Genomic DNA, 14625 nt, shown 5'->3' on the forward strand with positions numbered 1-14625 from the left:
AATGTTACCGACAGGATCATCTCTTTGTATGCCCATGTCACGCGCGATACTGTCATTTGTTTAGACCACTTTCATAATTCTGCTCTCGTAGTTAGCTTGCACATGGTATGTGATTCTGCTCTTGCTGTCAACTTGCACACAGTGTGGGAACTTTGGATCACTCCCTTCGATTCTACAATCATTTCCATAGTCTTACACACGTAGGCATTGGCCCACTCTAACTGATTCGTCCACAAAGATTAAACAGTGATCTGTTCATTAATGGAACATTCTCCACCGGCCCAAAGAAGTTACCAGTGATGATGTACACTTTTCTGATATTTATACTGTTCTCTGTCAGCTCCTTCCCTGGTTTACATATTTATGTGCTTGCGTGATGGCCAGTGCACCTTCTCCCCGCAAGTCACAAATAGTGAGTAATTATAGTTCACAAGGTGCTGCGTGATTAATCAATAATTGCCATCAGCCCTCTGGAACCTGATCATCACTGAACACTCGCGACGGCAACCTGATGTTTCCGCTCCTGGTTTACCCTGCAAAAGACAAGTTCATTACTATTCGCATTCTGTACTCAGGCTCACTGCTAAATGGTAGTTCATCATAGAGTCGTAAACTCACGGCACAGCCACACACAATCTCTTGCATACATTTTCTCGTCTCAACGTTAGTCTACTATTGCCATACCATATTCCAAATCCATTTCCCATGAAAATAAGTTTTATAAGCCGTAGGCCTCACTCAGTTAATCAATACCACATGTTTTATGACATTTTCAGTTGGATTCTCAGCAAAAGCTCAAATGAAGTTCTCAAGAACACTGATCCTAGGCATGGAGTCCTACAAAGGGGTGCCAAGCTTACTCCAGCCCTGTTAATTCACAACCAAATTAGCTTTCTTGAGACCCCCAAAAAGCACTGAACAAATATACATCTACCCCGGTCGATCAACCATCTCCAACCCCAGAAACTTGTACTTAAGCACCAGGGAGTCACTAACACAGAGACCACCTCCAGTGCACAACGATTTAGTATTAACTAACCATTTCAATAGTCCAACTTTTTACACTTTTTCAGCATCCTAGGATTAATACCCAGTTCAAAAATTTCATGTTCGGTATGAACTGTCCCCAAAAATGAGTGTATCATTCAGATAATAGAGATTTACAAATCACACACCTTTTTTTTCATCCCGGAACTTCTGGGTTCACCTTCCTTGTTAATCCTCCACGCTTCCCTGGCGAGCTGTCATTCCCCAACTCCAATGCTGCACCTTCATCGCAGTTCCGTTCATCTCTGCATTGACGAATGAACAAGGCGAACGCCATGCCCATCGACTGCAGCAGCGCCCTTCACCGCAGTGGTGGAGCCTGCCAATTAACATATAATTCAGTTTTACATTCATCCACCGTGAGCCAGCCAAGGTGCCTAGCACACACAAGGTGCCTTCCTCAACGATCCAAATCACCAAGAGTTTCAATTCAGTACCCCAAACAGTAACATGGCCTAATTCCACCAAAACAGCACACCGTACACACACTAGACTGCCACTTTTCCACTCCAACTCACAGTCACAGCCAGCAAAATGCTCTATATATAACATTTTAATGTTGGGGCTGCACTCTAATTACAGCAAATTTTCTAACCTACCAATCATAATGACATACATACAGAGATCATAGGTTCTCAAAATTGCCCACCTGTTGTCCATCCTGGTGCTTCAGGGTTCCCCTTCATCCCAGACTCCTGTTGACTGCGTAGGTGAGGTCTTCTTCCGCACACCCAAATCCCCAGATGTTCTCCAATCAACTCTGCGCAGGCAGAGGATGCGTTCCCATCTCCTTCAAGATAGATGACCGTCGTCCTCGATAGCTGCGTGAAGACCGGATCCGGCCGCGCAATGTTGTCCGATGTTACCTCCCGGACTGGAACCTGCGAACACCTCCAACGCACAAGAACTGAATCCTAGATAAATGGCAATTGATAACAACGAACTGCAACCACACGGTCCGAAATGTCATATCTGTCCACAGGATCTAGCAGAAACTCCATACCATCATCCGCCATAGCCGTCGTGGAACCTGCGTCGCCGCCGTAGATCGTCAGTTACCGCTCGCCGTCAAAATCTGTGCCTCGGCTCGGAAACAACGAAACGTCCCGTGCCGCCGCCCAGAAAAACTACCAGACGGACCCGTCAATGCGGCTACTTCGTGGGCCCACCGTATGTTCCTGTGCATCGCCGTATATGGTCAATACCACCATTTACTAGTGATCAGAACTGGCCCTTCAATGCATTTATCACGGATCGCAAGACACGAGCCAATGGACCAGATTCCGAGAGCAGATGTGCTCGGGCGTCAAAACGCCGTTCTCCCAGTTAACCCCCAACTGAGTACAGCTCCACAATAGGACCGCAAAATCACAAGAAAATAAAATATGGTCAGAATGTTCTTGCTAAAAACAAAGAGAACATGTAGCCGCAGCCTAAGCATTATGCTTCCTAATTTGATCCGAACACGTAGCAGCAGGGAGCTTTCCCTGAATAGCTTGCCATAGGAAGATCTTGATTTTAATCAGAGCACAAGCCCTCCAAACACCCTTGAACTTCGGAGTAATAGAACCCATAATGAGATTGAAGTAAAGCGAGTTCACCAAAAAAACACCTGAGGAGGAACAAGGCCAGACCATCGAATTTGATTATTTTTTTTAGGGTGAGACCATCGAATTTGATGCCACTGCAGGGCCGGCCCCACAGTGGTGCCAAAGGTGCGGCCCGCATAGGGCCCAAAATTCTGGGGGCCCATATTTTTTATATAGGTGTAGTAACAGTTGAGCGCAACTGAGCCGAGCGGCGAGCGACTAGGCCCATCGAGCGAGAGCGAGGCCATCGAGCGGACGGAGCGCTAGGACTCCTCCTCCCGATCGCTATGAGAGGGACGAGGCAGCACTCAGAGAAAAAAAATTGGCGACGAGGGCATCGCTAATTCGCTACGTTATCTAAAAGATACTGCCAATTGTTATGTAAGACATTATATTATATACATTATGAAAAAATTCTTCTTGATATATATTAATATATACATTATAATTGCTCATTAGGTCATTTTTTAGTGAGATAGGGCCTATTTTTTAGTTTGGCACAGGGCCCCGGGTTTTGTCCGCCCGGCCCTGTGCCACTGTTCCAATTCTGCAGGAGAATGGGAGCGATGGAAGGCCAAATCCCGACGAGAGTTGGCACTCTCAGAAATAGTTATCTGGGACTGCCACAGAAAGAAAAAAGAAGAGGGAAGGAAGAACATAAAGGGGTTTCCCCATGCCACCAATCAAGCGAGTGGATTTCCTATCATTAACAAAAAAAAATATTGTATGTTCTAAAATACAATAATTACTATTTTTTTTGTTTACTAAGTTGCAACTTAACCACCGTGATTGTAGCGTCTGGATGCGGATATGGTTTTTTTTTTGGGTGAAAGGAAATTTTATTTCATCAATCAGGACATAAGTCATGCTTACAAATATTAGGGATGTCTCCTGGTCCCGAACCCAACCACACCATAGTGCGACCTTATGCTCGTCCAAAGGAGGCCAGATAATGGCTTGCACCATTATGTTCCCTACACTACTAGAAAAACCTCTACTAATGGCGCACCTATTATGGCCATTAATGGCGCATCTGTGGTGCGCCACTAACAGCACGCCATTAGTAATTTTTACTAATGGCGCACCAGTGGTGCGCCATTAGTATCTGGTATACTAATGGCGCACCACCGGTGCGTCATTAGTATAGGCCACGGTGCGCCATTAGTATGTCTCCCAGGGGCCAGGTGCTTTGGATACTAATGGCGCACCACAACTGGATGCGCCATTAGTAACCGCGGCATACTAATGGCGCACTTTCCTGTGATGCGCCATTAGTGATGCGTCATTTAGAATCTAGATCTGGATCGTGATTTTTTGCCTATTTTTTTGCTTGTTTTTTGGCACGACAATATTCTCAAATTTTGTTCCTGTTGTTTTTGGATCTTGTTGCCATGGTCTTTTGCCGGAGAGGAGTTCGCCGGAGAGGAGGAGGAGGAGCTCACCGGAGAGGAGGGAGGAGGAGCTCACCGGAGAGGAGGGAGGAGGAGCTCACCGGAGAGGAGGGAGGAGGAGCTCATCGGAGAGGAGGGAGGAGGAGCTCACCGGAGAGGAGGGGATTTTTTGCCTCACCGGAGAGGAGGGAGGAGGAGCTCACCGGAGAGGAGGGAGAAGAAACCATGAGGGGAGGGGAGGGGAGGGGAGGGGAGGAGGGAGGAGGAGGTCGCCGGAGAGGAGGGAGAAGAAACCATGAGGGGAGGGGAGGGGAGGGGAGGGAAGGGGAGGGGAGGGAAGGAGGGAGGAGGGAGGGAGGAGGTAGGAGGAGGTCGCCGCAGAGGAGGAGAGAAGGGAAGATGAAATGAAGAGAGGAGGAGAGGACCAGCCATATATACGGCATACTAATGGCGCACCGCGGGCAGGTGCACCATTAGTAATGTTTTTTATTTTTTTGATTTATTTTGAATTTTGAAGGCGGGAAGATACTAATGGCGCACCATGGTCAGGTGCGCCATTAGTAATTTTTTTTATTTTTTTGATTTATTTTGAATTTTGAAGGCGGGAAGATACTAATGGCGCACCATGGTCAGGTGCGCCATTAGTAATTTTTTTTATTTTTTTGATTTATTTTGAATTTTGAAGGCGGGAAGATACTAATGGCGCACCATGGTCAGGTGCGCCATTAGTAATTTTTTTTTTTGACTTATTCTGAATTTTGAAGGAGGGAAGATACTAATGGCGCACCATGGGCAGGTGCGCCATTAGTAAGTTTGAATTTTTTTGATTTTTTTTGCCTCTCTAGATCTTAAAAGCCCCGTATCTTTTTTTCTGTTAGGTTTTTGAGGATTTTGAAAATGTTTAACGGGGTTCCCCCCGGTTAAATTTGGATGTAACTTTTCGAGTAGATGATTTTTCATATAAAAAACTTTTTCATCCGAGTTAGTATGCAAAAGTTATGCCCATTTTTACAAATTCTCGCGAGATTTTGCAAATGAAGTCAAAATTCATATTTGCAAATTTTCCCAACAACTAGGCCACATATCACATGGGAAACTTATTTTCTTTTATTTTTTTGACATTTTTATCATTTTGTTTTATTTTTTTTAAACTGAAAAGGCGATCCAGGGGGGGGGGGTGCATTCGGTGGAAGTGGTGGCCAAGGTTACTAATGGCGCACCGTGGCATGGTGCGCCATTACTAGTTTAACTAGTAATGGCGCACCACACACACGATGCGCCATTAGTATGTTTGGACAGGCGCACTAGTTCAAAAAAAAAATTTGGTACTAATGGCGCACCGTAGGCAGGGTGCGCCATTAGTAGTTTCAACACTAATGGCGCATCAGAAGGTGGTGCGCCATTAGTATATACTAATGGCGCACCACATGTCTGGTGCGCCATTAGTGCCATTTCCATCTATAGCCCTTTTCCTAGTAGTGCTACGAACATGAGATAGCTTGAACATCCTCCCTTCCTCAAAAGTCTTTGACTTTGATCGACCAACATGGTATAGCGAGACCGGTCCCTATCCGGGCCATTAATCATCTTAAGAGCGACAAGACAGTTCGTCTCTGCTTCTATCGGCAACTCCATCCATTGCAGGGCGAGGTTGATGCCCTCCATGCAAGCTGAGAGCTTAGCCTCCAATGGTTCTATACATGTGCGCAACTCTCTGCAGGATGAGAAAATGATGTCGCCGGTGAAGCCGCGTAGAATCATGCCCGCCCCCCGCAGTTCCGATGTGGTGCAGAATGATCCGTCAATGTTCAATTTTGCCCATCCTTGAGCCGGAGGAGACCATCTGGGTGGGGCACCATTGATGGGTTGATCATGCGGTAATGGCTTGTTGGGAGTCGCTATATCCACAATTTTCTTTTTTTTAACTGGATCAGCACATGGGTTGTTCTGCACACCAATTAGTGAGTCCACCGTAGCTTAGAAGATACCTCTTGGATGCTTCAACTGATGTTATCTCGTTGCGAACGTGCCAGCAACGCCATAGTGTCATCACGAGCTCCAATCTCCCCGTGTCCTGCAGGTCACAAAGTGTTTGGGCAAGCCAGAGCCCGTCCGCTGAAACGACGCCGACAGGGGGATCTGCCACTGTTCTGCCATCGCTTGCCAAAGTGCCACCGCTTTAGGACATCTGCAAAATGCATGAAATGTGTCCTCCGGCTCCATCGTGCAGAGGGGGCAGTCGTCAAAGACTTCCAAACCGCGCCATTTTCTATTAGCCCACGTAGGTAGATAATCTGTGATCAAACGCCAAGTGAATGTGCAAACCTTAGGAGGAGCAAGGCACCTTTATATAGAAGCCCAGACGGCTCGTCGCCCATCCGGTGCCCTGCTTGTCGCGACTGAAGATGGTGTTGTAAAGAAGTTCAACAATATAAGTTGATGTGTATAAGAATCACAAGGACAGAACATGATTTGAACCACTGAAATATTTATACATGCATTCTCAAAAGAAATATGTATATATGCAACTGGAAAAATATGTTCATGGCCCGTGGCAACGCACGGGCATTCTACTAGTTAGGAGTAGAGATTAAGATAAGTCAGAATGTCCACATGGCACCTCCACAGGAAAGCATAATGTGAGAAATGATTCAGCCATGTCAGGATGTCCACAAGGCACTCAACCCATTTCACATTTCTAATCCAACTGAGAATTATCTCATATGCCTGTGATGTGTGAGAAGAATAGATGCAGGTTCATCACCATAGCAGCTGCACTGCTCCAGCATATAGAGATTCAGATGACTCCATTTTTACAGTAGAAAGAGAGTGGGGTTCGCCTTCAACAACCTGCAAAAGTAGAAAGAATGTAACTTTTTAGATGTTGCAGATATATAACTCAAAAGCACATATACCATGCATAATGACTCTATCATGAGAGTAGTTATAAAAAATCAAACTTGTTGCTTCAGTTACCTCATTTTCCCAGTCTAGTTCTCTCCTCAAAAAAAAAATACAGGAACATCTAAAAGAATGTATTCCTTTCGTCCTCAGACACCAAAGAGAAATCCAGAGAAAATCGTTGAACCTTCAGAAGCATAACAACGAACAGGTTCAGTTCAAAAGCAGGATTTTGATGCAGCATAATGTACATGATGCACCTCCCCTACTGTTCAGATTGTGTAGATCATTTTAGTTCCATAACACGCTCACACACAGCACACAGACGCAAACACATTGGTTGCCTGGAAGCCGGAGCAGGAGCAGCCGCGAAAGGCGGAGCTTGGGAGGCAGCCGCAGCCGGCCGGACTACGGGACGGCGCATCGCAAGCGCCGGCAAGTACTACTCCCTCCATAAATAAATGTAAGATCGTTTAGATAACTACTTCTAAACGAACTTATATTTCTTTACGGAGGGGGTGCTTGATAATTTTTATTACAAGTCTGCATTATGATTCATTTTATAATTTATAGGGAGAAATCTCTAACAAAGAAGGGATAACTGGATGAAATATGACAACGACCTTACAATCTTTCAACGAACATAACAGATAACCGACTGAATCCCTAACAAAGAAGGGAATAACTGACAGAAATGTTGACGACGAATCTTTGGTATTTGGAAGAAAGAAAAAAGGAGACTGGATGCTGCTGCTCTGTTCGGCCTTGAACCGTACGTCTCATGAGTACACTACTAGAGAGCAAGAAACTCCGGCAGGGCACAGATCCTCACGTCGCTGCGGCAAATCGGGCACGTCGTCGCCTGGCAGAACCACCTGAAAATGCACCGGCGGTGGAACGCGTGCGGGCACCTCGGCGGCTGCACGGCGGGCTCTCCATCCAGTCCCTCCAAGCAGATCGGGCAGTTGTCGGGCTTGTCGCTGCCGCCCAGGTCCCTCTCCTTGCACGCCATCAGGAGAGCCTGCTCATCATGTATGAACTGCCGGTCCACCTCCATGACGAAGCGGAAGGTGAAGCCACTGGTGGCGCGGTCGCTGCACGCCACGCGGACGATCTGCGGCACCACGTTCGAGGGTACGACGCGGTCCCACTCGTCGTCGGCGAGGCGGAGCACCCGGAGCTGGGGCATTCTCGCCAGCATCCTGCGGAGCGCCCAGCGGCAGGCACCGTCGCTCTGGAGCGCGGAGAGGTCTCTGACGAGGAACTTCATGGCGGAGCCGTTGCTTGGACCGATGTACTGCTGTTGCCTCACGATCGGGGGCTGGCCGCGTCCGCGGAACTCCAGGGACCGCTTCACGTAGCACTTCACGAACACCGCGAACTGGTACCCAGCGTGGGGCGGCGCGGGATCAACGGAGAACCAGCTGGAGGTCGCCTCGACACTGCGCATGACCAATAGGCCAGCAGCGGCGGCAGCGGCGACGGCGTGATTCGACATCGCCGTCACTATTTCACTACACCGGGTGGCAACATGGGATCTGTTGTGGCAAAGCTGCAGATGGTTGCGGCTGGTGGCGCTATTTGTAGTCGACGGCCGGGGGGCGCGTGCGCGTACCGTGGCTACCAGTCGGAGAGGCTTCGGGCGGGACATTCGAATTCTTGTTAGGAAACGAACGCGATGGAAAATATTTTTTTCTCGGTTTCACGCGGCAAAATCGAAGTCCTTTTTTTGAAAGTAAATCGAAGTCCTTTTAGGAAACGAACGCGATGCAAAACGTTTTTAGGAAAGATACAAACGCGATGCAATTGTTTTTTTTCTTTTTAGGAAACGAACGCGATGCAAATCTTCCGTATCACACGGAAAGGGTAGGCAGTTAAACGATTCTTTTTTTGACATCAAAGTTAAATGATTCCTTTTAGGAAACGAACGTGATACAATTCTGCTCTCCGTTTCAGGCCTTTAGCCTCGCCTTAAGCACAAGTTAGTTTTTTTCGATGGGTAGATTAAATCTGGGCTGGCCATTTGCGCGGCCCATTAGCGTATATATTTTTTCACTTCCCAAAAAATATTTTATATATCTAAATAATAAATGAAAATAGAGTTTGCTTTAATAAATGAAAAATTAGAAATTTAATAGATCAAGAGAAAAATATCATCTATTTATAGTTTTGTTCATATAGCTTCTTAGATTAGTTCTTGTATACTTACAAAATGATTTACACTGATAGTGAAAAGTATTTCGTGAAATCACAAATAAAAGGGTAAAAAAAATAGTAAACTATAGTTTGCCGCTTTGCGGACACCATTCACAGGCGAATGCTTTTGGGGGGGGGGGGGGTTCTAGAAGGAGGAGCCCGAGAGGTAGGGTACAACTAATTTGACATGTGGAACTCATATGTAAGGTTGGTTATTGAAACGAGAAGAACAAAAGTCATCCTTGAAGCGCAATAACATCCCGCGAGGGCAGGGCATCAAAAGTCAAACTTGTAAAAAGATACATGTGTCACCATGTGTCGCTTCTTTCTCATGCCACTTAGAAAATGCTATCAGCACTAGAGTCGGCTTCATGCAATTACTCTATATTGATTCTTCATTATTAGGGTATGATTACGTTATCATTGCAAAAAAAATTGGAGTCCGTTAGGAAAAGAAGCCATGACTACCGGATTACTTTAAGCAAAGGAGCACATGATGAAAAACTATATGACACCCATCACATTATTACATAATGATACCATTTACATTACATTACATAATGTTGATGGAACAAAGTAATGCATAATAAGGGTAGCTATTTCTTCCATGATGAAATACCAAGGAACTGCTTGTATGGAGCAACAAGTCATGTCAATGAAAAAATGCTAGATCAAACAATCTACTAGTTTGCAAAAAAAGCCACTTTGGTGGAATAATTTCTTGCACAATATGGATTTTTATGTATACTCGAAGAAAAAAACTTCTAGTATGAAGAAAAAATCCATGTCAATTAAACAAGTGGTGCACAATACGAAACATATTTCGGTGTTCACAAAATAAGCAATATATTTGAGTTATTATTTGTATATTGGATCAAAAACTTTAGTGGCATGAAGGAAATGATTTTATGTAGCCTAAATAATGAAAAACAAATTAACACTTAAAAAGTATTCATGAAACATTTTACAAAAATATATAGCTACTGTGTATTAGGTGAAAGTCGCCCATAAAAAGTACTCCCTCTGTCTCATAATATAAGAACGTTTTTGGCACTACACTAGTGTAAAAAACGTTCTTATATTATGGAACGGAGGGAGTATTTATGAAACATTTTACAAAAAAAAAATAGCTACTGCGTATTAGGTGAAAGTCACCCATAAAATTGTTGGTGAGTAGGGCTTGAGAAAATCCTATCGAGCTCGGTGGAAAACTATGGATCAATAGTTGAGTGCAGCATTTTGGAGGACGAGCTCCATGGAGCTTTTTTTAAAAGAAAAACAAAAAATATATTATTAAGTTTCAAAAAATTCTGGACAAAAATATATGCGTTCATATGGATGTGTTTTACATGTGTGTAAGTTCTGACAATGAAATGCCATTATGTTGAGAGATACACAAGAAAGACAAATTCGTGCATTTTTTATAGTGAAAAATATGTGTAATGTTCACCATTTCAAAATCACAATTTTTTATTTTATGTAGCTCTTACAGTAATGTATATCATCTTCAAATTTACACACATGTATTACACATCCGTATGAACATGTATTGTTTTAAGATTTTTTGGAAACTTCAAAATGTGATTTTTGTTAAATTTTCAAAATAAAGAGCTCCACGGAGCTTCGCCTCCATTTAGCATTTTCATCAATAGTTGCCCTGAAAATACAATTGCAATATGTGTAGAAAGGGTAGTCGGCATATGCAGGGTGGCACAATTAAGCGAGCAGGCAGGCGTCGCAGATCAAAATTCAAAACGGGAAAAGACACATGTGTCATCCTCTGTCGCTTCTTTCTCGTGCTACTCAAATACATTTAGCATTGGAGCTAGCATAGGGTCTTCCGATGTTTGTCTCTTAGCATGGGTTTGTAGGTAAAATGTTAATGTGGCACATCAATTAAGGGTGAGTGAGGAGTTGTATGTTAGTGGAGATAAAGTTTAACCATGTTTCTGTATGTAGTGTAACCGATGCTCTAATCCGGTGTGCCTTCTCGCCCTATGTTTCTCTCCTTCCTATCTCTCCGTAACTAACATGAACCCTATACCGAATGAATGTAACATCATTTAGATAAAAACATAAAGAGACAATGCATTGGGTGGTTGTCTCTAAAACTCTTTCACCACCTAGAATGACGAGTTAAGAGCCAATGTATTAGGTGTGCCCTTAGTACAACTAGCTTTAAACATTCTCTCATATTAGTAAAGGATTACTTTAAGCAAAGGAGCATGCAATAGTCATTTCTATGAAAGAAACGTGTCTAGTTGTAATTTTCATTTTCGGCAGGAAACAAACCTTAATAGACGTGGAAGTCCATCTACTCCGCCTTTCTGTCTTTGAAGGCTAGCTAGCTATATGGTCGTGCACTAGCTAGCAATGCTCAGCAAGACTTGTCACAGCTTAGTGAGCTATTTTGCTTTGATGGAACGGAGCTTTAGCTTCACAAGCGCAGGCAGCATAGCCCACGTACTTACAACACTATCCATGACCACCACACCCAGCTCGTAATCGCATAACTCCCAGGAACATCTACTCGCTTGATCCTAGAGATTGTTGTTTCCCAGCGTATGATATACTACAAGGTGGGGTTCCTCTATGAACAGCGAAACGACCATTACGACAAGGCCCGAGATCTCATCGACACATCGGATGAGCCTTGAGACCTCGATCCCTTGAAAGTACGAAAACATGTGTGAGTTTCTCACTCGAATTGGATATTTGTTACATTGATCCACCCAACCACCCACATATAGCAAATTCAAATTACAAGTGAATTTCAAGTTCAGGCCAAAGCATTCCTTTCTTCCGGGCCAAGCTTATAAGTAGTCATTGCGCTTAATGGCCCAGTCTGGGCAAGAGTGCCATCTGGGGAGCCTCTTGTTGTGGTTGGCCACGACCTAGGTGATCTTTGAGATAAAAATGTGCTCACTGCGCTTGAATTTTTCTAAACAAATTTTGAATTTAATTTTTTTCACCTCGATATAGATAGGTATTAAACCCATATTTATCAAAAATGTGTTGATAACTTTTTTTGAGATAAAAATGTGCTACTAGCTCAGTGGAATATTCTCTGCACCCATCATATCTGTGCAACTCACGGGTTCGTGCCTAGTCGGCCTCTAAGTTTTCCGCATTGTTGTGACATACATGTTCCATAAAGTAACAAAAAAAGTGCAACTCGGGATTCCATAGATGTGGAAAGCACGCACCTATCACTGCGTCGTGACTCGTTAGCTTGTTACATGAAAGATGCTAACTAGAGCTGCGGCAATTAATTTGGATCGGAGGGAGTATGATATTTAACTATACAATGACTGATTAAATCCAGTTCTTGTTAAACATTGGCATTTCTTCGCAATATGTGTGTTAACCGTGGGGAGGCACAGTGGATCTTCCATGCGGAAGGCATGGAATAATTTCTTTCTGAGTGGTGTAAGGCACAGAATAATGATACGACGGGCATGACGCACTGTTGTTGGGCTAGCCCATGTGCTCTGGGTTTTGTTTTTTTTCATTTTTATCTGGTGTACTTTTGATTTTTTTTCTAACTTTACTATTTTGGCTTTCCCTTTTATTGAATTTTATGTTTCATTTAATTTTGCTTCTATTTTCATTTATTGGTTTTTATTTTTTTGTTTATTCTTGTCCAAAATAAATATGTAACTTTTTTTATAAAATGAAAGAACTTAATTTTGAAAACAAATCATTCTAAAGTACGAATACATTTTTAATCCATGAATGATCTTAAAAGTTATGCAAGCACAATTTAAAAAGTCATGACAACTTTTTGAAATTAGCAAACATTTTTTTAAATAACGGAATCATTGTTCAATTACAGGAACATTTTCCCAAAATATTTGAGACTATATAAAATTATTAGATCATTTTTTGGAAATATGAGAAACATGTTTTATTGCACTAACATTTTAAAAAACATGGGAACTATATTTAAATATAATATTAATATTTTGAAAGTGTAATAACTTTTTAAAAATGTATGATCATTTCTATAAGATATAATACTTTACTTAATTGTACAAACAATGTTAAAAAAAATTGGTGAACTCTTTAGAAATTGCCTGAACATTTTTTGTTAAAAGTTCGAGCATCTTATATCTTATATATACTAATCGGACGCACCATAAGAGGCTCCACATTAATCCTTGAAAACTAAGAAAATTGTCCGTCTGATCTTGATGTTAAATATGTAGAGCCGTTGGAGGAGATTTCAGGAGTCTCACGTGATGTCCCACGTCCACTCTAGCAAACTATTGCGCATAATATCTCCCTCGATGCCCCCGCAAAAAGAGAATGTCTTCCTCGTTATAGAAAAAAAAATCTCACATGCTCCTTCCTCCACCCATCCTGCCTCACACTAGCACCGGCGCATCATCCACATATGTTCGTTCCTCCTCCTCTGGTGCTCCTCCTCCCTTCATTTTTTCAGTCTTCACGTGGCAACCATCTAAAACAATCCACGTAGCCTATCCCCAATCCCATCCTCTAGAATCTATGAATCTACATTGCCCAACCACGCCACAAACCATCTTGGCTGAGGAGGAGGTAGTTCAAATCTCAACTTCCATGCTTGACCAAACTGCAATCCAAGGCAGTTTGTATCAGCTTGGGTAACCGCCATTGTTTGCGAAGTTGCCAGTCTAGGCAATATGGCTGACTGATTGCTGGTTTGCAAGGAGTAAGACGTGAGTAGGTTTTCGTTTTTTAGGATTTTTGTTTGTCGTGCTATTGCAATTTGAGATTTGTGATATAATGAGAAATTATAGCCTAGAGTTTATTCTTGGGGATTTTGATGATGTGCTTTCTTTAGTTTCATACCTTTATATTACTTGGATGGCTAGGATTTCTAGGTGCTATACAGTCCAATTCACGAAAGACATGGGTGTACTTCTGCACAGCAAACTCAAGCACCTCTTCTTTATATTTTATTGAAAGTGGATTAGTCGTTTTAGAGCATCACACTGTTAATTATGTTCCTTACAAGCAAAAACTATGCATTTGTCTACATGGATCTACCTTTTAATTTTATGATCATCACTTGATCCAATATGATATATGCAGCTTAGAAGCAAAAACTTTACTCTGTTCTAATGGAATTTCTTTGATAGTGTTGTTACAAACTTGGAGTCTATATACAAATTATGCATTCATGAGGCAAGTTAACCTTTGTAGGCTTTATCATATTTCTTTTCTGCTTGATTTTTTTAATAGCTTTCTCTTTGTGAGATTTGATATACTGAATCATTAAAACATATTTGAGTTGGTTGTTGTACAATTCATACATCTGTTGTATGGAGCACAGACTTGCTTAGTAAGAGCTCCTATGTAATTAACATCTGATCCAGTGCAGACTTTAGTAGACACGCACGATGACCGGATACGTTCAGTCTCCATTGTTTTGTTCAAACAGAAGATATGACCTCGCATACATGTATTTCCATTGTAATATAATGGAATATATATTAAAGGAAAGAATCATTTTGTAT

The 14625-nt window shown here is 42.8% G+C and overlaps 1 protein-coding gene across 1 annotated transcript; it reads right to left on the minus strand.

Annotated features, from left to right (window-relative positions):
• Window positions 1-1181: 1181 nt before the first annotated feature.
• LOC123059185 (uncharacterized) lies at window positions 1182-2153 on the minus strand. The gene is made up of 3 exons (XM_044481811.1): window positions 2051-2153; window positions 1697-1928; window positions 1182-1366 (listed from the first exon to the last, which is right to left on the minus strand). Exons 1-3 carry the CDS (start codon window positions 2054-2056, stop codon window positions 1287-1289), a joined length of 318 nt encoding a protein of 105 aa, XP_044337746.1. The 5' UTR covers window positions 2057-2153; the 3' UTR covers window positions 1182-1286.
• Between the last annotated feature and the right edge of the window lie 12472 nt (window positions 2154-14625).

This window comes from Triticum aestivum, chromosome 3A (genome assembly GCF_018294505.1).
Source record: "Triticum aestivum cultivar Chinese Spring chromosome 3A, IWGSC CS RefSeq v2.1, whole genome shotgun sequence".
Classification (NCBI taxonomy): domain Eukaryota; kingdom Viridiplantae; phylum Streptophyta; class Magnoliopsida; order Poales; family Poaceae; genus Triticum; species Triticum aestivum.